A 26,429-nucleotide genomic window follows, 5' to 3' on the forward strand; every position below is an offset into this window, starting at 1 on the left:
TGCAAACACATATTAAAACAAACACACATAGCCTCACCCACCCAACATCCATCAGTTTCAGTGATAAAAGCTATGCTTTTATTTGACCTGCAGATTGCATGTTTAACATGGCATATCACGTCATTAGTCTGCAGAAGAAATAAAAGGAGCATAACTAGCCATGATAAATTACTGGAACCATTACTGCCTTTGAGAGACGAAATCACCTACAGGGGCAGTGAAGGGAAGGGAGAGGAGAGCTGAAAGAACAGATTTTTTCTGTCTGTAAAAAAGATAGAGCTCCAACTTACTTGTGTGCACCGTTGTCTTTGGCATATTTATGACTTGAGGTCTTCAGGTCACAGTCCTGTCTCCCAGAGAGCCCTGGATGAAGTTATTTATTGTATTTATTCCATTTCTCTGCCACAGACTCCCTGTAATGCAGGAAAAGGGGATTTCTTTTGTGCAATGCCACATTCTCTTAATAAAATGTGAGCTCTGGTAACATGCTTCTCAACGACCCTTAACCATTTCGTCATAGAGTGGGGTGTGGTTAGTAAGGCCTTCTGATCACACCCCACCATTTGAGTAAATAGGAAAGGGTGGAGTAATAATATCTGAGTGGCATGAAGTTTTTAGCAACTCGGGCTGAACAGAAATACTCCCCAGGCTGTTTACTATCAGCGCTCCTGGTGGAGGAGGCGATAAGACAGGGACGTCACTGCGTTCTGAGAAAACATAAGGGCTTTGCGTGGGCAAGCCCTGTTAGCCCTACTGTGCAGCTTTCAGCCACATACTCACGCAGGCACAGTGGGGCTTTTAAAATTGCCCAACTTTCACTCGGATAATGTTGTGAAGAAAATGTTTTACTTTCATCATGTAATTAAATATATGCTTCACTAGAGAGGACAGAAAAGGCTAGGGGCACAGCCCCTTAGCCCTTGAACACCAGCTGCCCCTGTTATAGCTTCACCATTTTTAGATCGAGTATAGCAGTGCGCAAGCGCTGCTTTTCCGGCATATTGTAAGTATTGTGGGCTTTTAACCACGCCAATGTCATGCCCATCCCTGTCAATCGTCCGTGGCTTGGCTTTCAAAAATCTGTTGATGACATTGATAAATGCTTTACACATCTCACCTTGGGGCGGTTTTGTTACCGCCTTGCACACTGCCCCTGTTACCTGGATTAATGCACGAGTGCTGATATGTTTGACTGTGAGCGGACTACTTTTTTTTCTTTTAAGTCTCTTCTTCGTGCTCATTCTCATGGCAGCCATGGCGCTTTCAATCGTCACCCAGCATGGCAGCACCTCCCACCCGTCCCTCAATTTCCTGTTTGTGTCTGCCCGTTCCCAACACCTTTCCCACGTCATTGCTTGTTTAAAAATGGTGGAGGAGATGAATGCTGTGTCCATTGGCCAGGGGCAGGGGTCAGAGAAGCAGCCTTATCTTCTTCTTTATATGTGCCAGGCTGCTACAGCCTCACGCTTCCCACCACCAACGCTGCTGCCCCGGGAGGTGAGAAGGGTGTTTGACCAAGCTGAGGGTGCGGTCTTTCACATACCAGAGAGTTACGTCTTGGAGCCTGCAGTGCTGAGCATGGTCTCCCATTCCCCAGCACCCCGTGTTGCCAATGAGCAGCGGGCGCGCAGAGCTCCATGCTTTGGAATGGACTGTGTGGGCGCCGCAGACGAATGTGGTATAGAGCCTGGGTGTATTGTATTTGTAACAGCCTGCAGCTGTTATTAGGATGTATGATGGAACAACGCATGCACTTTCCAAGCATGTGTTTGCAACGCGGTAAGTAAAACGCATGGTCATTACCACGCATATGCTTTTACCACACATGTTCGTACCACAAAGTAGTAAAGGCTTGTTTGGTAAAGGCATATGCATGGAAATAAGTAGAGGCAAGTATAACATACATACTATATACATACTATACATATACACACCTTTCCACCTAAAATCCCTACCTACACTAAAAATTATCTTAGCATCCCATAACCCAAACCCAACCTAAACACCCCTTACCACCCCAAAAAAACATGCTTACCCTAAACCCTAAATATCCCCTTACCACCCCAAATCCCATACCCACCCCAAAACCTAAAAATGCCCTTAAACCTCAAATCCCATACCCACCCTTAAAACTAAACACCCCTTATCACCTCAAATCCCATACCCACCCTAAAACCTAAAAATGTCCTTACCACCCCAAATCACATACCCACCCTAAAACCTAAAAATGCCCTTACCACCCAAAAAACCCATACCCACCCTAAAAGCTAGAAATGCCCTTACCACCCCTAAACCCATACCCACTTTAAAACCTAAAAATGTCCTTACAACCCAAAAACCCACACCCACCCTAAAATCTAAAAATGCCCTTACCACCCCAAAACCCATACCCACCCTAAAAAAATTAAAACTGCCCTTACCACTCCAAAACCTTTACCCACCCTAAAACCTAAAAATGCCCTTACCACCCCAAAACCCATACCCACCCTAAGACCCAAAAATGCCCTTACTATACCAAATCCCATAACCACCCTAAAACCTAAAAATGCCTTTACCATCAATAACCATTACCCACCCTAAACACTAGCTATTTATATATCTCTCAACCCACTTGATACTTACCTGTACCTACCTTTAAAACCTTTACCATGCATCCACCTTTACCATTCATGCCTTTACAACAAAATGTGTTGTAAAGGCATGCGTGGTGAAGGTATATTCGTGGTAAAGGCATGCCTGGTAAAGCCATGTTTGGTAAAGGCGTCTTGGCAAATGCACTGCGCTGTATTTGCCGCGTTGTAAGTGATGTTTCCCCTGTTATTGTGTTGCGTCCACTCTGTCTTCAGTGCTTGTGACTGTCAACACGAAGGTTGCTGTGCTGAGAGTACTGGCCGTAGCTGCTCCGGGGGAGGGGTCGGTTGCGCCTGCAGCGTGTGTTCACTATGCCTGCTGTTCTCAGAGTGTGTGTGCCTGTGTATAAAATCTGGGTGCAATACTGTGTTGTGGCGTTCTGTAGTACAGTGCGCATGCAAACTGCAGTACTAGTGCCAGCATCCTTTTGGTGCACGTACACCGGCTGCAGTACCAGTGGTGTGAGTACGCGCTTCTACTCTGGTTATAGGAGCGGGGTGTATTCGTTATTCGACTGAGGTGCTAGCAACGTAGTGTGCGCCCCAGTTGCAGCACCACTGATGCATTGCTGCTACTACGAGGTATGCTTACTCCAGTTGTACTGTAGCTGCATGCATGTGAAGATGCTGGGCTAGAAGCACTTGTTGTGGGTGTGGTGCTAGCAGTTTGTGTTTGTGCGCGCGCTTAGTTTATGATGCTAGTAATTTCTTGGTATTTTATCAACGTGTATAATCCGGCTGCAAAGTAGACACTGTGTACACTGCTTGACTCCTGAGTGCGTCTGTGTGTTTTCCGTAGCTGCACGGTGCACCTGTGCATTGTCTGTATTACTTGCAATGCCATATTTTACGCCAATACCGCTCCCTTTCACGAATGCGAGCCCTAATGCATTGCAAATGCTTGTTTAGTTCAAGGTCAGCCTATAATCAGAGCATGCCTCTCAAAGGATGACCGGGCATCGGGCAATTATAATTAAGGCTTTCAGTTTTCCATTTTTATTTTTGCAGATAAATACAGGCATAAAACAATCTATTTCCTGTCTGTATTTATTTTAAAAAAGCAGAAAAATACAAAATATTGTACTTCTTGTGAATGAATCTCCTTGTTGTCCTTCATGAATTCCAGACCAACTGCTAAGCAGGTAGATACTATTGGGATTTAAAAACACGGTGAGATTCTCTTAAATACTTAAATACAGTGATATGTCAACATGTATTTGTAAATAATGCTAATATTTACCTATCAATGTAGTGTTTTGTCATATCTGGCTGCTCAATTTGCTAAAACACAACAGACATCAAAGTATAAGGGTATGTTTATCAGTTAAATAAATTTGGAAAGATACCATTTCATGACTGAATTTGTTTCCAAAGCATAAAATAAGTATGGCTCAATACCAATAAAATAGCCAACAAATAAATATAGATAAACAAAGATGGAAATGTTAAAAAACAAATACCATAAAACTGGGAGCCCTAATTATAATATACAAGCATTAAAATTACTTGAAATTTCAAGGTAACATTAATCCATCTCACCTCCAAATACCTAACAGGCGGTTATTTACTATTTGTGGATTTGACCACTATGCAGATCTCTAGATTGAGAGTCCAGTTCACAGAAAGGAGAGGTGAAAGGGTCATTGAGGGATCTGCAGCTAGCTAGAGTATCCACCAGAAAGACTGTTACCAAGGTAAGTAGCTTGTTCTTGTGGTGGATTCTTCTAACCGCAGATCCCTTGCCTTGTGAATCAATATCTTACCACTTTCTCTCAAGTTGGTAAGTGAGTGAACTAGGGCAGATCAAAACGTCCTGCAGGACCGAGCAAAATACACCTCTCAACCTGTCTGTCGGGGCAGTACTGCGTAGTTAACCAAGATGACGTCGCCACCTGGCAGATGTCCAGGACTTGCTCTCCATGTGCTAATGCACTGGTAACAGCTTTTGCCCTGGTGGAACTGGATTGACATAACAAACATAAGCAGCTCTTAACGGTGCCCAAAACAAGTCCTTGCTGGGCTAGCGAGAGAACAAACAATAAACCTTCAGAAAACGTAGTTTGTAATAGGGCACCTTGTTGAGTGCTGCACTAAGTCACAATTTGTCTCAATGCCTGGCGTACACTGATTTTCTGGAGGGAGCCTCACTGCCAGGATGACATCAGCTTTGTCAGGTGCAGATTGTAGGAGGTTGCCATGGATACGCAGATATGCAGATTGTGCAGGCCTAGGCGCAGCATCCTACCCTCCTGCTGCAACAAAAGATCCTCCTGAGGCAACAGCTTGATCAAAGGACAGATGATTATGCACTTGAGTTCCAGTAACCACACTCTCCTGGCCCAGTCCCTTGCCACTAGGATGACTTGGGCCTGGTCATTTCCCATTTATGAAACTCACAGCAGGAGAAGCAGATGTGGGAAGCCATACAGACGTCTCAAGCTCTACTACAGACTGATGGCTTCTCAGAGGGAGAACTGCTTTGCAAACGCCAACGTGGAAATGTGCTGACATTGCACATTCTCAGCAGTGGGGAAAAGATTGAGCCAAAGTTCACCCCATTGCTGTAAGGCGCCCAGTATACCACCTCCAGGTGCAACCGCCATTTGTGATCCACTAAGTGCATGCCGCTGCCAATGGCATTTAAAGATCCCCCCAGGTGGTTTATCACTAAATAAGATACCTCAGCAGTCCAGCCACTTCTATAGGTGCAGAGTCTCCTGACACATGGCCCAAGCCCCCATCCTGCCCTGCTTGTTGTGTTCTGGTGGTTTTATGGGCCGTGAGCACCTGCACCAGCCTATCTTTAATGGTGACACACTAAACTATACAAAAAGGCAATGGATGGAATGGTTGACTCAGTCTCAGCCACTGGTAATTACTCAGGCCACATCCCAGTCCATTGTTATTTTGCACACCATGCCACCTCAGTTTGGATGAGGTATATGCAAATCAGTCTTGGCCCTCTTCCACTGGGCACAGCCCATCCTGAACTACCAAGCCAGGTCCTCCCTGAACTGTAACACAAGCAACCCAGGACTGGTTTCACCCTAGTTATCAGCTCATCAGCCCTGTACAGCTCCTTTGACAGAGTGGGCCCCACCTCTGGGCATAACCGTCCCATTTAGGGTGGCACACTATCCTACACAAAAATGATATGGATGGAATGCTTGAATAAATGTCAGCCGTTGGTAATTACTCGGGCCACGTCCCAGTCCATCGTTATTTTGTACACCATGCCACCTCAGTTTGGATCCAGCTATGTTCAAATCAGTCTTCATCCTGCTCCACTGGGGGCATTCCAGCCTAACTGGCCAAGCCAGGCCCTCCCTGAACTGAAGCACAAACAACAAGGGACTGGTTTTGCCCAGTTTAAGGCTCGTCATCCATATATAGCTTGGTTCCAGTGAGTGTGTTCACAGGACCCACATCTGGGCATACAATTCCACTTTGGGCGACACACGAAGGTATACAAGAAGGTGATGGATGCAATTCTTGAATTAATCTCAGCAACGGACTATAGTCAGCATCCCAGACCATAGTTATTTTGCACACCATGCTACCAGTAGCTTGGTTTCAGTTTCACAGCATGCACTAGATCTGTGAATTAGATTTTCTAGGGGCAGTAAGGTGTACCTTAGTAGACAAGTATTGTAAATGAGACCTTGACAGATGAAGCAGGTAAGGTAATATCACTTGTACTTTACAATTAGATGGATCAATGTTCTTTTTCACACACCAAAGACAAAATCTCTTTAGAAGCATAGGATTTTTTATTGGAAGGGCGCTTGAACTCTCTCAAAACGTCCATAGAGTCTTGTTGTAAGTTTAGGTGGCTATGCTGTAGGAATTCAGGAGCCGAGCAGTCAATCGTAATGATGGAATATTGGGGTGAAGAATATGTCCTCTAAACTTGTAAAAGAGGTCCTGCATGCACGGCAATTTCTTGTGTGGGTGCTCGGAGAGGTGAAGAAGTTATGTGAACCACCATTTACAAGGCCATTCGGTGCTATCAATATCATTCTGCTGTTGGAGTTGTACAGTTTGATGAAGACTGCCAGAATAAGTGGGATCCAAGGAAAAGATTTAAGAAATGTCCTTGACCAAATGATCCAAAGAGCATTCCTTTTCTATCCTGATTGGTATAATCTGGAAGCATAATCATGGCATTTTTTACCTTCAAATAAGTCTATATAGGGGTAACCACATTCTTGGAGAATGTTGTGTAATACTTCATCGTTTAGAATCCAGTTGTGGTTGTCTTGAGAAGTATGACTAAGGGAGTCTGCTTCCACACTTTGAACACCTGGAAGGTGTACTGCTGTAATTGTTAGGTTCCTGGCCATTAGCCATTTCCAAATGGTTTGACATTCGAGGGAGAGAGGGCTGGGGTATGTTCCTCCCAGTTTGTTCTTGTACATCATTGTTGTAATGTCTGTCTGAATCAAGAGGGAGTTATCTTTATCACAGGAAGAAACAACTTTGCCACCAAGTGAACTGCTTTCAATTGTAAGAGTTTGAAATGCTAATATTTTTCTTTGTCTGACCACAAACCTTGAGTTTGCAAATGGTTTGTGGGAGCACCCAATCCCTGGAGAGAGACATCTGTGACTAGCGTCTGTCCTGGGAGATCATGTTGTAGAAAGATGAGTTAGGTTGAGACAGTTCAGATAGCTAGATTACAGTCTCCCTTCCGACAGCGTTTCCAGAATAGCTCCCAGATAGTATTATTTTCAAATCAGGTAGATCTTTGACTTCTTTATATTGACTTGAAGAACAAGACTTGAGAATGTGTTGAGACACATTTGGAAATGATTCAGTGGTTTCTGAGGATGAACTCTTCTAGCCAGTTGTCCAGGTAAGGGTAGACAAAAATCTTTTATTTCCTCATATGTGCTGCAACGACAGCCATGCACTTCAAAAGAGTCCTTGGAGCTAACGTTAGACCAGATGGTAAGACTCCATATTGAAGATGCTTGGAGCCTACGGCAAATCACCGAAATGTTCAATGTTGCATTACAATCTGTATAATGAAGTAAGCATCTTCCAGACCTGCAATGCACATCCAGTCCCCTTGATGTAGCTAGGGATAGACTTGTAGTGCATGTACCCTGAACCTTTCTTTTCATACGAACCTGTTCAGAATTCTTAAATCTAAATTGCGTCTGAACTCTTCTTTCAGCCCTTTTTTGCTGAAGTACTGGGAATAAATTCATAATCCTAATTGATAACTTGGAACTTCCTCAACAACTTTTTCCTGCATCAATATGTTGACCTCCTTTTTTTGCAACAGGTGCAGCTGTTAAGTCATGCTTTGCCAGGTGATATTGAATGAGGAGGTGACCTGAAACATAGATAAAATCCATTCTGAACAATATTTAAGACCCATTTGTCTTAGGTTATTTTCAGCCACTTTTGAAAATAATTGCTTCTGCTTGCTCCAACGGAGTAGGAGACAGAGAAGGAGTAAGAGGGAAGTCATTGATTTGCTTGATGGGTACCTGCAAACTGATGTTGTTGTTGACTTCATCTTTCTCTGGAAGACCTTCTATTATGGTATGCTTGCCTTGGTTGCTGCTGTTGTTGATGCAACCAATGAGGGAAGTAACGTCTAGCATAAGGCCTGTATTGTCTTCTGAACTATTTCCTCTATTCCAGGCCAACTGCTTTTAAGGTCTCCATTTCAGATTTCATTCAAGACATCTTGCCATCTTCATGCGATCCAAAGAATGTTGTACCTGCAAATGACAAATTTAGAATTCTCTGCTAAGCTATAATTATAGGCCAGTCAACCTAAGCAAAGAGATGCGCCTATTGGAGATGCCATGACAGTACCCATGCTCTTCTAAAATAGAAGTATCTGCTGGTGCACCAATGACTTGATTTGATACTAGCAATCCCTCATTTGGGACTTCTTGAAAATCCTGCTTATCTTCATTGGGCAGCTTCTAAGAGTACTTTTGCAGAGACTCTCAATGGGAACGATCATACCGTCCCAAGAGAGCTGTTGCACTTGCCTCCTTCATTATGGTTGTGGATGTTCTGCACATCTTTCAACCCACTAAGTCCATCCTTTTGCTTTCTTTATGCGGTGGAGTGGTAGAATTAGGAGCCACCATGTGAGATTTTTCAGTTACAAATACAGAATCTGTAGTAGGGTCTTGTCTTAGAAAAAGAGGGTAATAATTTGACTGTTTGTACTTATTCAGAAGCCTAGAAGAAACAGGAGTAATAGATGCAGGCATCAGGAATAATAACATAGCAGGCTCTATATGACCTGGGACCTAAAGTACTAAAGGTATATAAGGGATTTTTTGATGTAGGGTCTCAAAAATTACCAATGTTGAAGTGGTGGTGATGGGCATTGTGATGTTCAACTTTACAGCACCTTTGATTACTACATCATTAAATGTGGAGTGATCACCCACTAGAGAGACTTTCTCTGGAGGAGTGTAATCAGTGTTGGAGAGTAATCTCTTATAGAAGACCGTGAGGTGGTTGTCAAGGAAGGTGAATGCATCTTGTGATGAGAGTGAGGCCTTGCAGATTTTCGGTCTGATCTTCTTGAGTAAGAAGAAGACCTTGTTCTAGATGCTCTTCTAGATATGCTCCTAGATCTAGAGTGAGTCTGATGACTTCTTTGCGTTCTCCTTGAAGGAGGTATTTGTCTGGCTCGTGGAGAGGTCTCACCATCAATGGAGACGAGCTTGTTAACTGTGGCAATATCTCTGATGTTGACAGAGGCAGACTCGACATTGACGCAAGTTTTGCAGTTGACGGAAGTGTCTTATACACCAGCACTTCCTTTGACGTTGATCAATGGTGTTCTCTCAGCATTGAGTGGCGTTTCAACATTGACTTCTTTGACGGATTACCTGTTGATGTTCGAGCAAGAGAGCAGATTGCCTATTTTTATGTCACCTTCTTCAATGTCATGCTCCTCAACGTCGATCAAGAACAGCACCTCTTTCTATGATGACTTCTATCCTTGGATCTGCCTCTAAGGGAGTCCTTGAAGTGGGAGGAAAGTGCTTTAATGGAAGACTGGCCTTCTCCAGGACATCTGGTAAATTCAGCTGCTTTCTCATGTCACTTTTCCTGTAGTGCATGCAGCCTGATTTTCTTTGCCTCTTAATGTTCTTCTTTAGAGATTTTGGCAGGTCTGCATGAGTCAGGGTGATAATGCTTATGAAGACAATGAATACAGACCTGTGTGCATCTGTTTGTGCCATATTCTTGCCACAGGAAGGGCACTTCACAAAAAGTGAATGCATTCTAACAGAAAAAAAATCTTCTCTGCCAGAAAAAAGGTATACGACTACTCTAATTCTAAAAGGAAGTTGAGTGATATCCTTAAAAGAATGTTTTAGGAAAGATTTCCTCTGGTATTTGCCAAAAAAGGCAGAGCTCAGTGTCAGGATCCTCTTTCCAGGATCCGGAAAAGCGAACTGACCTAACTGTCACCTGTAGGCATGATCGGATATTGGATGTACTGTGAGCTTCTTAAAGGCACAGCACTGGTTTTATTTGATGAGTTTCTGCTTGCAGCCTATTAGCTAATTCTGTCCTGTGAAGTTTTTTCTTTCAAAAAAAGATTTATGAAAGATTTCCTATGATCACTTATTCGTTATAGTAACATATAAAATACACACATAAAGTGCTCAGGGATCCCTGAACAAGGGTGTTACTATTCAGTGCTTACAACTATTGATGAGGATCCCCCAGAAATTAACTAAAGCAATCACAGTATGGTATTACATTACCATACTTTAAGTATCATTCAATAATAATGTCTCCTTAATATCATTTACTTAATATCATCCTTTTAGAAATGGGGTCTCCAGTTGGCAGAGGTATACACCCTAGTTCAAGTAGGGACCACAATCATAGTCATGGTAAATCACACACAATCCAGATTATCTTGTGCCCACCCTCCGTTAGCATGGCACTGAGCAGTCAGGCTTAACTTAGAAGGCAATGTGTAAAGTATTTGTGCAATAAATCATGCAATATCACAGTGAAAACACAACAAAAATACACCACACAGGTTTAGAAAAATATATCATATTTATCTAGTTAAAATAAGGTAAAAACGATAAAGATTCAATAAGCACAAGTTGAAATACCACTTTTGCAATGTTAAAGAGTCTAAAATCTTAAAAATCAACAGTTGTCTCTTGTGTGCCAAAAGTAACTGGTTTGATCCAAAATGATCATGCACAAAGACCGCAGAGGAGGAGATCCTTGGAAAAATAGGATGTGCATCGGATTTTCCGATGCGGCACAGATAATGCATCGTTTCTTTCCACGCTGCAAGGGGCTTTGTGTCACTTTCCGGTGCGCTGCCTTGATTCCTCCCTGCGATGCGGGGATCTTTTGAGGCCCATGGATGATGTGTGGAAATCCTGGGCATACAGGATGAAGTGACAGGCATTGCGTCGATCCGGTAGGTGGTGTGTCAAATTTTCCATCACACGGCAGGAGATATGTGGATTCTTCACTCAGGAAGTCGGGCTGCGTTGTTCTGGCTCGGCTGTGCGTCAATCGGTTACGACTGTGCGTTGAATTTCCAGTCATAATGGAGGCGCTGCATTGATCTTCACTTTGGAAGTCAGGCTGCGTCGTTCTGGTTCAGCCATGCAGCAATTTTCTTGTCGCAAGGCAGGCTGACCATCGTTTCCAGGAGGCTGTGTGACGATTTTCAGTGCACAAGGAATTGCCTTGAAGAGATGAAGCCTTTTTGGCCCTAAGACTTCAGAAACAGGAGGCAGGCTCAATCCAAGCCCTTGGAGAGCACTTCTCAGCAAAGTCAAAGGTCAGCAAGGCAGCAGGGTAACAGCAGGGCAGCAGTCCTTCACAGCAAACCAGCCCAGGTGAGTCCTTTCAGCAGCCAGGCAGTTCCTCTTGACAGGTTGCAGGTTCAGATCCAGAAGTGTCTGATTTGGTGGGGTCAGAGACCCAGTTTATATACCCAAAAATGCCTTTGAAATGGGGGGAGATTTCAAAGAGTGGTTCTGAAGTACACAAGTTCCCCTTTCAGTATAGGTCTGTCAGCCCAGACATTGATTGGAGACAGGCTGTAAGGCACAAATGGATTTAAGAGCAGAGAAATGCCCACTTTCTAAAAGTGGCATTTCTAAAATAGTAATATAACAGCCAACCTCACCAATAAGCAGGATTTTCTATTACCATTCTGTCCAAACTAAATATGACCTGGTGACCTCTTTCTGATTAGAATCTACCACTCAAACAGTATCCAAGAGCAGTCCTAATGCCAGCCTATGAAAGGAGCAGGCCTCACAGTACTGGGAACCGAATCTAGGTGTTTTCCACTACCAGGACATATAGGACACACAGGTACATGTCCTGCCTTTTGCCTACATTGCACCCTGCACTATGGGATACCTAGGGCCTACCTTAGGGGTAAATTATATGTAGAAAAAGGGGAGTTTCAGTACGGGCAAGTACTTTTAAATGCCAAGTCGAAGTGACAGTGAAACTGCACACACAGGCCCTGCAATGGCAGGCCTGAGACAAGGTTAAGGGGCTACATATGTGGGTGGCACAATCAGTGCTGCAGGCCCACTAGTAGCATTTAATCTACAGGCCCTGGGCACAGGTAGTGCATTTTACTAGGTACTCAGACCTCAGGCCAGCAAAAATGAGGTCAAAAAAAGAGAAGGAGTAAGGCAAACAGTTTGGGGGTGGCCCTGCAGAGGGGCCATTTTCCAACATATCCCATTGGAGTTAATAATGAAAATCTACACCCAATAGAATGATATTTTTGCAAGGAGTGTTTAGACTACAATATCCTGACACACAAACAAAATTGCTTTGTCTTCTTCCTGGCTACTAACTTGATTTTCTACCTTCTATACAAGGAAACGTTGTGGATGACGCTGGTGCCAAAGGCACTGAGATTTGGTCCCATTTTTTAATCCATATAGTTTTAGGGAAGGTGTGATAAAAGCTGACAGTGCCAGTACCAGAGTTAAGGTCAAGACCAAGTTAAGATCAAGAAAAAAGACCTCCAAGTTGAAATGGCACCACATGAAGGCAGAGATGCCAGGGCACACCTGATAGAGTGACCAAGAAGATAACAAGTGTAGCCTTTTTGAAGGCTCCATTTCAGAGGTAGATCCCTAAGGATCTCTTCTTAGGCTGTAATGCAATCACTGGTTCTGACAAAGATGAGGATTGTCCTTTTATCTCTTGCGCTTCTTACAATGTTGCCAAGAGGAGCTGTGCTCTATTTATGCTTTTGTTTTCTCTAAGAGGAAGGAAACCTAGTTCTGGGACAAGCCCCCGAGTGAGAGAGTGTTTTTGATTTGTCTGTCGTTGAGGCCATGAATATTGTAGTCCCTCTCCAGGAGTACCCTAGGGTGGTTAGGTTGGCAGACGTCATCATCCATCCTTTGGGCACCCAAGCATGAGGATCTATCACCAACATAAGCGTTGCATTGTGACACATGGCTTGAGAATTGGGCAACAACATGTTGCAAAATGTGAAGAAAAATTTTCAAAATCAATCACCAAAACTGAGAACAGTTCTCAGCATCTCCGGCTCCGGAGTCTGTGGAACTACACATAAAAGGACCCATCGACACTGGCGCCACATATGGCACTAGCATGTCGCTTCCAGTGAGGGCACGAGACTCATCTGGTGAGGTTGTACAGCATCACCTTGTGCCAGACTCCAAAACTGAAAAGAAGAAGATACAGACTGGCTAAACTGGAATTGGTTCAGGTAGAGCATGTACAAGACCTAGTGTGACTTAGAGGTGCCCAACAGCAAAATGTAACTCTGACTGGGGCTCTGAATATCCCTGCATAGGAGCTGCACTGTGCTCCTTTTGTGACGTTGTTCTCACGGATACATATGACGTGTTGGAATTGGTCAAAGCATCCACAATATGCCTTGGTACAATTATCTCATAGCTAAGTTGTTTCTCATTGGCAGCAGGTGGTCTTGCAGTCTGAGACACCATGGTCCAAATTTGAGAGGACCTAGCACCTCCTTGCACATTAGCGTCATTTTTTAATGAAATTTGTTGCGCTAGATTTACAAAATAGCGCAATGCATGCATTGCACCACTCTGTGACCCCCTGTACCACATTATGTCTGCACAGGTATAATGTATGAAAGGAGGGCGTTCCCCCGTTAGGGGGACGGCAAAAATGGTGCAGTGGAATCTATTAGATTCTACTGTGCCATTCTTTGCAGTATTTTTTAACACCTGCATAGAGCAGGCGTTAAAAGGAGGCACACCATTATTTATAATGGGACTTCATGTACTTTTCAGCATTAGCGTCAACATTTTTGGCACTAATCCTGCAAAGTACAACAATTGACGCTATTGTCCCTAACCTGCGCCATGGCGCGCTGTATGTTGAATACGGCACTCACATGGTGGTGTTAGGGGGGCACTATGGGACGCAAGAAAAGTAAAGTGGCGCTCTATATTTTTTTAATTTGGGCCTTTGTTTAGGTGAAGAGGCTGGTGGTGTGAATTGTTTGTCTATTTTTTATTTGACTACTGCAGGGCACCTCTCAAGTGCACAGAGGTAGTGAGCTGTGGAGTGGGTGCTGTCATCCAAACTAAGACCTGGAGTGGCAATTTGTTTAGCGAAATGGGGTGTAATGTAGGTCCTTGCAGCACCCGCAGCAGGGACGTAGGTTTGAGGGGGGTGTTTGGGGTGTTACACCCCCAAAAGTGTATTCTGTTGTAAATAGTTGGGTACAAGTGCTTTCAATCGGGTATGGTGGGGTGCCTGTCAATGTTTCATCTGAGAGTTTTACATACACATAGACAAATACACACACACATAAACACACACTCTCGTCTGTTTTAAAGGTCTGAAAAAATGTTGGTTACTTTGAAAAATATTGGGTCTAACAATACACGCTACCCCATAACCCCCCATCCCCTGCTTGATTGTCAGAAAATCTGAGAATACCCCCCTCCCCAAACTAAATGACCAAGCTATGCCCCTGACCTGCAGTGGAGTGGGGAAAAAAAAGTGTCAAGCTCAGACAGCAACATGTTTTCTGATTTATTTTTCCTTTTTTGAATCCTTTCATGCCTTCAATAAGATTTTCAAAAAATGACCATCACTCCAGCTTGCAAAGGCACCACCTATTTGGCTTTGCCAGTGCTTGTTTATTGTGAATTTGATTAATTTCATTCAGGGCCGTCTGATCGTATCTAACGCCCATATTTATACTTTTTTAGCGCCGCATTTGCGTCGTTTTTTGACGCAAAATCGGCGCAAACTTACAAAACGCAATGGTATTTTGTAAATTTGCGCCGATTTTGCGTCAAAAAACGACGCAAATGCGGCGCTAAAAAAGTATAAATACGGTAATAAGTATGCAAGTTGTGCACTGCGGGCCTTTATTTTCGGTAGGTCAGTTTTTTTAATAAAAGTTGTGACGACCTTCGGCAGTGATGTACATGCGGTGTGTGTTTAGAGGCCTCCCCGCTTTTGCTTCTTTTGTAGACGCTGTTTTCATCGTTATCACTCGGAATATGTTGTATTTTTTTTTGGTTTTATTAAGGCAAGCGGAACTGTGATTTGTTGAAGATGGAGTATGGAGATGGTGTATAAATTCTCATTATTGTATCTTTTCTGTCAGCTCTGATGGTAAGGCGGTTATGGTGGAAACAGTACCTGACACCATCACAGAATGGGTAGCGGATGTGCCCTGCAACTCGGAAACCAGCGGATTCGGTGCCCTTGACGAACCCAAAGGTTTCAAAGCGTTCCAGGAGTTTTTCGTTGACGTCACCATATCTCCCACCTTTATCCGCGGTGAAGAGGTTATCTTGGAGATCACGGCCTTCAACTACATGCCGGAATGTGTTAGGGTGAGTGTCTCCTGCCTCCCTCAGAGCATTTTACAAGCTAAACATCGAGGGTGTGTGTGTCTGTTTTGATTTTTTAATCTCCATTTTTAGGTTGACCTGGGGGTGGCACCTTCCGAAGATTACAGCGCACAACTGATCAGTGTCGAAAACGAGTTCTGCATATGTGAACGCCAGAGGACCACGGCTTCCTATAACTTCAGAGCCGTGGCTCTTGGTAAATTGTTGCCCTTTTACCACCCCGACCCTAGTTCACTAAGCTGGTAGTCCACGTCTGCTGGCTTCTGGTATGAATGGAAGGTTGCCTGCAGCCAGGGTCTCTGGAATTATGCGAATGTTCAAACGCGTAGATTTTCGCGAAATTATAGATTCGCCACATGTGTGACTTAATCCTTCGTCTGCTGCGTAATATGCAGATTTTAACAAAAAAAATGTTTCTAGCTCAAACGGTTGAAAAGTTACTAAAATTGCAGCAACACGTGTTGCCGCCCAGTGGAAAGCCCTTTGCAAAGGTTGGCTGGTCACTGTCCTGTTGCTCACTGCCGTACCTGGATGTGAAACTGGCACTAATGAGGTGCAACACAATTTGCAAAGTGTAAAAATGTCGACATAATAAAGTGATCCTATCACAAAATGTGCTGTTTTTTGCACCATAATTTGCCTTTTCTTGCTGCATAATTTGGTCAACCATGCTGCATAATTTGGCCCTCTCCTGCAACATAATTCCAGTGGTCTTCTCTGAAGCGTTAAGAATCCTGAGGGCCTGCGGGTGACAGATGGTTCCCCAGCAACATGCTGTAGGGCACAATGAACCACACAGTGCTGCAGGGCTCAGGCTGCAAAAACAGAATAGGATTACTATGGAGTGCTAATGCCTCTTCCCCCAGTGGCTGAGAGGTCCTTCATGTAGGGAAGGTTGGATGTTCTTGAGAACATGGAACCAGCCCCCTCTAGCCCTTGTTCATACAGAATACCATGGAGTGTCAGCCTAGCACTCTTGTTTTGCTGGACACATTTTTACCCTGACGTTTCTCATTGTAGTTTATTCTGGGCCCAATAAGGTCAGTGGAAGGGGCTTAACAAAGGCCCCCGCAGCCCCCGCGGTGAAGGGCGCGGTGCACGGTGCAGCACAGTAACATGGCATGAGACCTCCTGAGTGAGTCAAGAGGGGCCCCTCCATGTACTTTACAGGGGGGCCACCTCAAGCTTTGTTACACCAGTAGTCAGCGGATGTCGCCTGTGATGGAGACTTGTTTCTGCTATAACAGAAAACTAAATAAAATGAAATAGGAGCCTAACAATGGCTATGGATCATTTTCAACCATATTATTTGTCAAAGAATAAACGTTCCTTGAAAATTCATCTTCTGCGGCTGACCACTCACGACTGGAGAGCGAATTTTTCATTCGCAGGTGTGGGGCATTGCTGTCTCTTTACGTTGTCTGTACCCAGATAGTTGCTGACCAGGAGAGCTGCAAAGTGATCGCAATAGGAATTGGTGCCATGTCGGAAAAATAGGGAGCCCCTACGGGGAGTTCCCACTGGCCCCCTGTCCTTATAGTGTCTGAAAAGAGGTGGTCCCTCCCAAATATTTAGATTTCTTAGAGAGGAAGGCATGGATCATAGAGATGGGTTAATCATGAAGACTGTTGAGTCAAGGTCTACTGACGGTCCCCTGACTCGCAGTCTAAGATAGAGGGCCATCGGCATGTGCAGTCATGGGGTGCAGCTGGAGGTCAGACAAGGTCTGCGCAGTGCTCCCAGTTGGGCGTACTCTGTGGTCCAATGAGGGTGGCAGGGGTAGCGGTAGGCGGGCCCAACCAGGAATAACCTCAAAATGGCACCTTTTCTTGCAGTCTGAGGAGGTTGTGTAGGCAAGTCACTGGTAGTGAGGCTACTGGCAAGAAAAGAATAAACAAAGCATCTGACGTATAATGACTGGAATGCAAGGTTTGACCTGTTTTTTAATGGTCAACTTGGCTCTTGGTTCAGTTCGTAGAAATTTCCCAAATCATGAACAGTTGCATTGACTCAAAGTAGATCTGAGCGTCTATTTTTTGTTGTTTTTTGTTTTTATTTGCATTTGCAGTGTGCAAGGCACACATATTTAATTCCTAATTTCTGTGAGTTAATGCTTGAGAAACAACAAACATAGAAAGAGGGAATCACCGCTCACTGTTTTCGAGGTGAGTTGCCTGCAGGTCATGTGCTAACTCTGGTATAATGCATATGCTTCAGATACTGCAAACGCAAAAAAAAAAAACAAGAACAGGTGCTCAGCTCACTTCTGCTCTGAGCAGGTGCAAGCATTCCCAGACCTGCCAACTTCACGAAAAACGTAAGTGTAAGGAGGGGGAGGGCCTTGGAGGGGACGTGGCCTCATTCCGAGAAGCACCTAAAAGGCACTTTGCCCCACCCTATCCCAGCCCCAAACCCCCTCCTCTAAAAAAATAAACAAAAGCTTGCTGGGGCTGCTGCTGATGTCCTGGGGTGTTTTCACGACAGTTAATGAACATCAGCAGTTAAAAGCTCCCGAAAACGAGCTGAAAACCACTGTTTACACTTTTTCCTTCGAACCTTGTGATATTGGCCCCCCACTAGGTGACCGTGTGAGGGGAGCCAGTATCGCGTGTCACACTGTGGCACCGCGTGAGTTGGCAGGTCTGTATTCCTGATATGCCTCTGGGGCTGATTTATGAGCATGCCCCTGTACAAATGTGCATGTGCAAAGACTACAGTGGGGACCTTCGTTTGCAAAGATCAAGTCATCTTTCTGTCATTTGTTTGCCTAATCATCCATTTGTGCATTGTGCAGTGATTTGCCCTGGTGCATGGATCACATTTGTTGTGTTTAACTGAGAATGTCTCATATTGAGCTGGTGGTTGCAGGGGGACCAGCAGATATTTTATATCATCAGACTTTGACCCAGAGCAAAAGAGGGAAAACACACAAGAAGGAAAAAAGAGGAAGAGAAAGACAGATTGTGGCCAATCCTAGTGCTGTTCTCATGGTGCTGCATGAAAGCAGCATTAGGACTGGCTGGAGCGCCTTGGTTTGTGCTCCCAGGCAGACTGGGAGCCTGCGCCTGCTGTCTCCAACACGGCAATACAGTGACAGGTTGGAGAGAGCTCAGCGCGCATGTGAGTTTGGCGAGACGGCCGGCCAAACACACATGCACACTGAGAAGAGTGCACAGCATTCCCCCTCCATCCCTGTCAATCCCCTTGGCCTCGCCCATAAAATAAAACAATAATAAACATGGTTTATTATCATTTTATTTTTAAAGGTTTGCAGCTGCTGATGCTGGCAAGTGGGGTGACACTCCTCCGCCATAGTAGAAGAGCCGCCGCTGATAGCACCAACCACATGTTTAGAAGCAAAAATTTGTGCTCAGCACTTATTCTTTTACAAATTATGCTGTGGGTATTTACAGGTACAACTTTATACAATGTGCACCCACTGCGGAAAAATACAATATGCACATCTGCTCTAATCACAAATTAGGGCATGTGAGCAACTTGGTGATTAGACATTAAATTGACAGAAGTGAGGTTGCACCTGTGCAAATGAGGTTGCACACACCAATGTTTGCACAGGCGCATGCTACTCATGATTGGCCGCAGAAAGCTATCCCAGGGGGCTGTATCATAACACGGAGGGGACTTGAGGCATGCTGGGAAGGCTTGTTTTGCCGCTTTTGAATGGTAAACTATGCAAAGTCTCACTGACTGATGCCAGTTTCTGTGTGGTATGTAGTACACGTAGAGGGGGAAAAGAGTAGTGACAAAAAGTTGCATCACAAAATTAGTGCATGTACAATTGATCTTGAATGGCGTGAAATTAAAAAAAAAGTTGTACTTGATAAACATGCTTTTTCATGTTACTTTTATAGAAACTAATAAAGAGATGCATAATATATTTAATTTACGTGGTTGCTATGGGTACTGTTGGATGTGGATTGGAGTTCTGGTGAGGTTAAGTATTGGGTTAGAATAAGTAAAAGGGTTACATGTAAGGGTAAGGGCTGGGCAAAGAGATGGGGTCAAAGACATATTAAGGGAAAAAGATTAGAATAAGGAAAGGGATTTGGATAGGGACTAGGGTTCACATAATGGTTGAGGTAAAAGAGGGGCTCTGCTTGCTTAGTGCAGAACCAAGTTTCTATTTCAATTCAGCTGCAGTCTGTAAAGTGAATTGTTTTGACCAGATGCTTCTCTGAGTTAACTTTATTTTCAGGCTCTACAGCAGGATTTGCTTCTTTCAGTTTCTGAGCTGTTCATTCTAAAATATTACTCTAAGAAGGAGAAATATCCTGTTAAACAAATTCAATTTACATCCTGCAGGCGCATAAAAGCAGGCATTCAGCTATGCGCTATGTAGGCGCAGCCCATCATGATACCTCCATGTAGGAAAATGTCCCCTTTGGCATAGTTACCCCTCCTCTCCCATTTTCTGCCTGATATTGATGCTGACTTGATTGAGAGTGTGCTGGGATCCTGCTATCCAGGCCCCAGGCCCAGTGTTCTCCCCCAAAAGCTGTACCATTGCTCCCACAATGGGCACAGCCCTGGCACACAGTTAAGTCCCTTGTAAAAGGTACCCCTGGTACCAAGGGCCCTGTGGCAAGGGAAGGTCCCCAAGGGCTTCAGCATGTATTATGCCACCCTGGGGGACCCCTCACCAAGCACATGCACACTGCCTTTGCAGCTTGTGTGTGCTGGTGGAAAGGAAAAGACAAAGTCGACATGGCACCCCTATGCCCACAAACCACTGCCTGTGGCATAGGTAAGTCACCCCTCTAGCAGGCCTTACAGCCCTAAGGCAGGGTGCACTATACCACAGGTGAGGGCATAACTGCATGAGTAATATGCCCCTACAGAGTCTAAGTCCATTCTTAGACACTGTAAGTGCAGTGTGGCCATACTGAATATATGGGCTGGGAGTTTGCCGTTACGAACTCCACAGCTCCATAATGGCTTTACTGAAGTCTGGGAATTTTGGTATCAAACCTCTCAGTACAATAAACCCACACTGATGCCAGTGTGGGATTTCTTGAAAAATTCACCCCAGGGCATCTTAGAGATACCCCCTGTAAATTAGCCAAAATTCTAGGTCAGGACTGACCGGTCCTGTACCAGCCTGCCACTTTCAGACAAGTTTCTGACCACATGGGGTGAGAGCCTTTGATCTCTCTGTGAATAGAAACAAAGCCTGCCTGGGTGGAAATGCTTCACCCCCCTCCCTCCCTGCAGGAAGTGTAACACCTGGTGGTGAGCCTCAAAGGCTCAGGCCTCTTGTTACAGTGCCCCAGGACACTCCAGCTGGTGGAGATGCCCGCCCACCGACAAAGCCCCACTTTTGGCGGCAAGTCCAGTGGGAAAATTAGGGAAACCAAGGATGAGTGACCATTTCAGCTGGGACCACCCCCAAGGTGTCCAGAGCTGAAGTGACCCCCTCCTGGCAGAATCCACTATCTTGGTTTGAAGTACAGGGACCAATAGGGTTAGGTCTGTGTCCCCTTCTCCAAATGCAGTGCACCCCGGAAAGGCTGTAGTCACGCTCAGGGACAGTAGCCATTGGCTACTGCCCCCTCACACCTGTAATGCCCCTAAAATCTAGGATTTAAGGGCACCCCTTATCCTAGCTCGTCAGATTCCTGCCGACCTCAAGAAGAAGACAAGGAGAAAGAAGAAGGACTGCTAATCTGACCCCCAGCAGAGAAGACTGAAGACACCAACTGACTTGGTCCCAGCCCTTCAGGCCTGGCTCCAGCTTCGGAAACACTGCTACAAAAGGCTATGGATCCTGCAGGACCAGTGAACTCTTTCAAGCCTCAAGAGGACTGCCTGCATCCCAGAGTACCTGGATCTCCCATGGACAGCAGCCCTGACCAGAAAGAAACTCCAACAAAGGGCTCCAGAACCACCTCAGGCCCGCAAGTCCTGCCCACTTCGCACCGGACACCCTTAGCCTGTGTCCAGGTGGCTCAGTTGACTAGAGCTGGTCCCCCAGTGATTCTGAACTAGTGTCCACCCTGGGTTGACTCCTCCTGTCCAGCATGATGACGCCTGCAGTCTGAATCCGGAGGACCCCCTTACCGTGAAGTATCTGGACGAAGATACCCGACGCCCAAAGGTACCCCTGCACCTGCAGCCCCCTGGCCTTGAGGAATCCAACCACAGGTCCAGCGACATCCAGCAGGTGGCCTTCCTCCTTTTCCAGGCTTTGGTTTTCTGGAGCCGACCCCCTGGACTTAGCCTGCAGCATTGTTGTGACCCGAGGGGTCCCCCTATTGGAAAACATTGTGAGCCTGACACTGTGTATGCACCCTGCACCCATCCGCCCCTGTGCCACTGAGGGTGTGTGTGTGGTGCTCACCTGTGTCCCCCGGTGCTCCACTAAACCCCTCAGTTCTGCCGTCCGAAGACGTGGGTACTTACCTGCAAGCAGGCCTGATTTTGAGTGCCCCCAGTCTTCGTAGGACTCCATTTCAAATCCTACCCCATCTTTGACCTCTGCACCCGACCAGCCCCCAGTTGCTGATGCTGGGTGTTAGGAATTAATTTGAACCCCAGTCTGTGGACATCCTGACCACCAGAGAGTGCCTTGAAACGGTGCTAACTTTTCTCTCCCACAGAATTGTTTCTTAAAATTGCAGTGTCAACTTTTAAAACACATTATTTCTATTTATTCAAAAACTGTATAGCTTGACAATTTGAAACAAAGTGGTATTGATACATATGTTTGATACTTACCTGCAAATGTACTGACCTAGAAATAAAGAACCATAATATATTTTTGTTTGCTATATAAAAACAACTGGCCTGGAGTTAGTCATTGAGTGTGTGCTTCATTTATTGCCTGTGTGTGTACAACAAATGCTTTGCAGTACCCTCCGATAGGCCTAACTGCTCAACCACACTACCATAAAAGAGAGCATTAGTATTATCTATGTTAGCCTCTGTTAAGCCTCTAGGGAACCCCTGGACCCTGTGCACACTATATCTCATTTTGACATAGTACACACAGAGCCAGCTTCCTGCACTCCACATGTCTTTCCATCTTAGAAAGATGTAAAAGGGGGCACTCGAGAGTGTGATGGTGGACTCCGTAGAGATATCAAGATGATGCTGGTCATTTACAACAGTGACTTATATTACATGCAGAAAGTCAATGTGTAATGTAACTGATGTTCTCGCAAAGCGTTCCAATACCTTTCGGTTGAGTTTGTCCTATATAAAACATCAAAAAAACGAATTGCAAACTACCTTTTGGAGTGGGGGAGTCGGAGTCTGGGTTTATTGGCTCATGGAGGCCTCTGGGCATTCAGGTTGCATTAAGCGGGTTGTCGTATTGTTTTCTTTTTTTTCTTGCTTTATTGTTGTATGCGTCGTCATGTCACCCTACTAAAAACTCTTTATCACTCTTTTTAGGCACCATAGATGTTAAGGTAACTGCACAGACCAACCCCAACAACAAGTGCAGCGGAGCGACCAGCGACATCCAGTATAGGGACACCGTGATCAAAACACTGGTGGTTAATGTAAGGACTGCGGCGAACTTTCTAGGTCACTCATGCACCAGCATTACAATTATAGCCTTCAGGGATGAGATGTGGCCAAGTAGCTAGAGCTGCCTCCTTTGAAACATGGTGAAGTAAGACTGAATCTCTGTGGCATCTCAGTATCCTGTGATTCAGGGTAAAACACTTAAAATCTCCCTTGATCTAAAAAGCACATGACCTATTCTTGCCCTGTTGTAAAGTGCCATAAACGCTGCAAAAACAAAAGAGATAGTGCCTGTAGAACTTATCCACAAAAAACTTCCCCATCTGATCCCAGACTGTAGCCCCTGGCACAGCACATTCTGTGTAAAAGGGGGATGTGTGGCTTGTTACTGTGCCTGTGTTGTGATAGGTGGGTGTGCTTGGTAGTATGGTGTGAGCAGATACGGTTTAAATCCCCATTGTTTTAGTGGGCCTCGTGATAGAGTCAGCTCTGTGTTGCAGATCTTTGCCCTGCTGACCTTCAATAATTCCTAAGTACATTGTTTTGAATACTGTTTTCCTTTTATTTTTGATGTGGGTGATGTGTGAGAGTCTACTACAGATATCTGCAAAGAAATGTGTGTTTAAGTTTCATGCAACATCCATAAAAAAACTTTCTTTTAAATCGAAAAATGACAGCTCGAGTGAGAAATGAGGGTATCACAGAGAGCATGTCACTATCCATGAATATTAAATGAAAACCCATTTAGAATTGGGACAAGTGTGCCTGTGCACTGTCAGTGACTTGTTCAAAGAGGGCAACGAGCTGAAACTGGACCATATATTTAAAGCTGGTCAGAACAGGAACCCCAAAAAATGCATTTCACCCAGAGCCCCCAAAATTCTTAAGATGTCCCTTGGGTGTAAGTGGCGGCTAGATAGTGTGACCACCTCCCTCCAGGTCATTAGGGACACTGTTTCTCGTGCTGGACTTTTGTGTAATATCATAAGGCATTCTGGGGGTTATTCCAACTTTGGAGGAGGTGTTAATCCGTCCTAAAAGTGATGGTAAAGTGACGGATATACCACCAGCCGTATTACGAGTCCATTATATCCTATGGAACTCGTAATACGGCTGGTGGTATATCCGTCACTTTTAGGACGGATTAACACCTCCTCCAAAGTTGGAATAAACCCCTCTGTGTGAAAGATTTGCATGTGAGAAGATGAGGTGGAAAAGAGTGTCCTGGAGTGAAGTGGGGACTCTACTGTCAGGCTAGGTGCATTTAAGAAATGTGAACGCATCCCAAGATGTTGGCCTTTGGTTGCTATGGCGGCACATCATCGGATGGAAGAAGTTTATGGCGGGTGTGTCAGATGACGTTACTGCAGTCTTTTAACTCCCTCTCTCCCCTTGTTTTACTCATGAACAGGCAGAAGGCCTCCCACGAGAAGAGACCCAGGGTGCTCTGCTCTGCTCCAAAGGTAGGATGTGTGGGGGGTGAGAGAGCTACCTGGTTACACATATGTACTGCTTGCTTCCCCTTTAAGGCTGTCATTGTCCTGCTAAGCAGTAAAACTGTAAACTTTGTACTTGTATAGCGCACTACTCACCCATTAGGGTCTCAAGGCGCTGTACGCATACCACTGTGGAACCCTTCCTGGCTTTTCCCTGTAAGGTGCCCACTCCTGGGCAACCTCCAAGGTGAAGCCAGGCATCCCAGCGCTGTTGGGGCCGTTATGGAGATTAAGCAAGCTATTGCCCAGAGTTACAGAGTGGGACCCATGAATTAGATTAGGCACCGATGCGAGAATTATCAGGTCCGAGGAAATTGAGCCCAAGACCTGCAGAGGCAGGAATTGAACCCTGGTCCTGGGCCAGGTTTCTGCATCAGGGTCTGCCGCTCTAACCATTGAGCCACACTTCTAAGCAGTGGAGGTGGCCAAGTACCAGCCCATTTAGAGCACGGACTGGGAGGGGCATGCTGGGAAGGCTCAGTTTGCACCTTTTGAAATGGTGAACTATGCACAGTCCCACTGACTGATGTCAGTTCCTCTGTGGTATGTAGTAAAAATGTAGCAAATAAATACTAGTGACACAAAACTGGATCACAAAAGTGCATGTACAAGTGATCTTACAAAGGGTCAAATTTAAAAAAAGTTCTACTTGATAAACATATGCTCTTTCATGTTACTTTTATGGAAACTAATAAAGAGATGCATATTATATTTAATTTATGCGGTTGCTATGGTTACTGTTGGATGTGGATTGGAGTTTGGTGAGGTTACGTTTTGGGTTAGAATAAGTAATGGGGTTACATGTGAGGATAAGGGCTGGGCAAAGAGATGGGATCAAAGACAAACTACTGGAAAAAGATTAGAATAAGGAAAGGGATTTGCATATGTGTTAGGGTTTACATAATGTTTGAGGTAAAAGATGAGGTTGTGATAATTTATGTGGTTAGGGTAGATTTAGGTTTAGAGGGAGGAATTCATTAAAGTATTGGTGGAGGGTTGGGTTGGGCCAATGATAAGGAATAGGGTAAAGCTTAAAGGCTGTGGTTACTGGTTGTTGTTGTATTTAACTACCCAGCCAAAACATTCCTCTGTGTTTCACGTCAATACATAGGACTATATCATGAAATTGAGTGACACTCGTTCAAAGTAATATTATTTAAACTTGAGACATTCTAAAATACCCCCTGCCCTAAAGTCAGTGTAACGAGTTACCCAGAATGTGTCAGCTTGTCTCTGTTAGTTAGCATTTATAGTTACTAGATGCGAAGAAAGATTATTTTATATTGACCATCCATAAGTGAGGTTTTTGTACAGACCCTGTACTACATTGTACTCTCAGACTAGATGATTAAGGAAAATTATACATAGTGAAGTAAAGCAGTGTGCAGGGGAACACACAGTTTGTTGAAGTTGGGAAGCTAGGATTTGGTTCCAGGACTGCATTGTGTGCAGTTCTGAGGCTTTAAAGTTACATAATTGTCTCTTCTGTTAACACCAAACATCAGTGCTTTGTGTTCAGCCATTCAAGTATTGCTAGCCAATTAATGTTAGTATGTGAAGTTCAATAAAAACACATCACACCTTAAATGAAACTGATTATAATATACACACAGGCACATGTATATATACACACACACTCTGATTAGCAAACATAGGGACAGAACATGCCTGTCTGAAATCATTCTGCACTTCCCAAATGTCTTTTTAAAGAGCTGTAAACCAAGAAGAAATTCAGGGGAGGCTTCCAAACTACTTGTTTGCTAATTACTTACTTGTGTCATTGAGGTGCTGAGCCTTTCCTAAAATCATTTTTCTCAAGTCTGCCAAACCCAGGGTCGAACTAGCCTATAGGTAAATGAGGCAGTGCCCAAAGGGTTGATCCAACAGTCAACTGTTGGCTGTTCTTTGGGTCTGTTTTGGGGTTTGCTGTG

At 44.6% G+C, this 26,429-nt stretch overlaps 1 protein-coding gene across 1 annotated transcript in view; it reads left to right on the forward strand.

The window, feature by feature from the left end:
* LOC138303637 (alpha-2-macroglobulin-like) overlaps positions 1-26,429 on the forward strand; it is a 219,002-nt gene that overhangs the window by 108,534 nt on the left and 84,039 nt on the right. The window contains exons 19-22 of the mRNA XM_069242934.1: positions 15,265-15,496; positions 15,587-15,710; positions 22,928-23,037; positions 24,414-24,465. Coding sequence (XP_069099035.1) covers positions 15,265-15,496; positions 15,587-15,710; positions 22,928-23,037; positions 24,414-24,465 — 518 coding nt within the window. The remainder of the gene's footprint in view (positions 1-15,264; positions 15,497-15,586; positions 15,711-22,927; positions 23,038-24,413; positions 24,466-26,429) is intronic.

Source organism: Pleurodeles waltl, chromosome 7, assembly GCF_031143425.1.
Source record: "Pleurodeles waltl isolate 20211129_DDA chromosome 7, aPleWal1.hap1.20221129, whole genome shotgun sequence".
Taxonomy (NCBI): Eukaryota; Metazoa; Chordata; class Amphibia; order Caudata; family Salamandridae; genus Pleurodeles; species Pleurodeles waltl.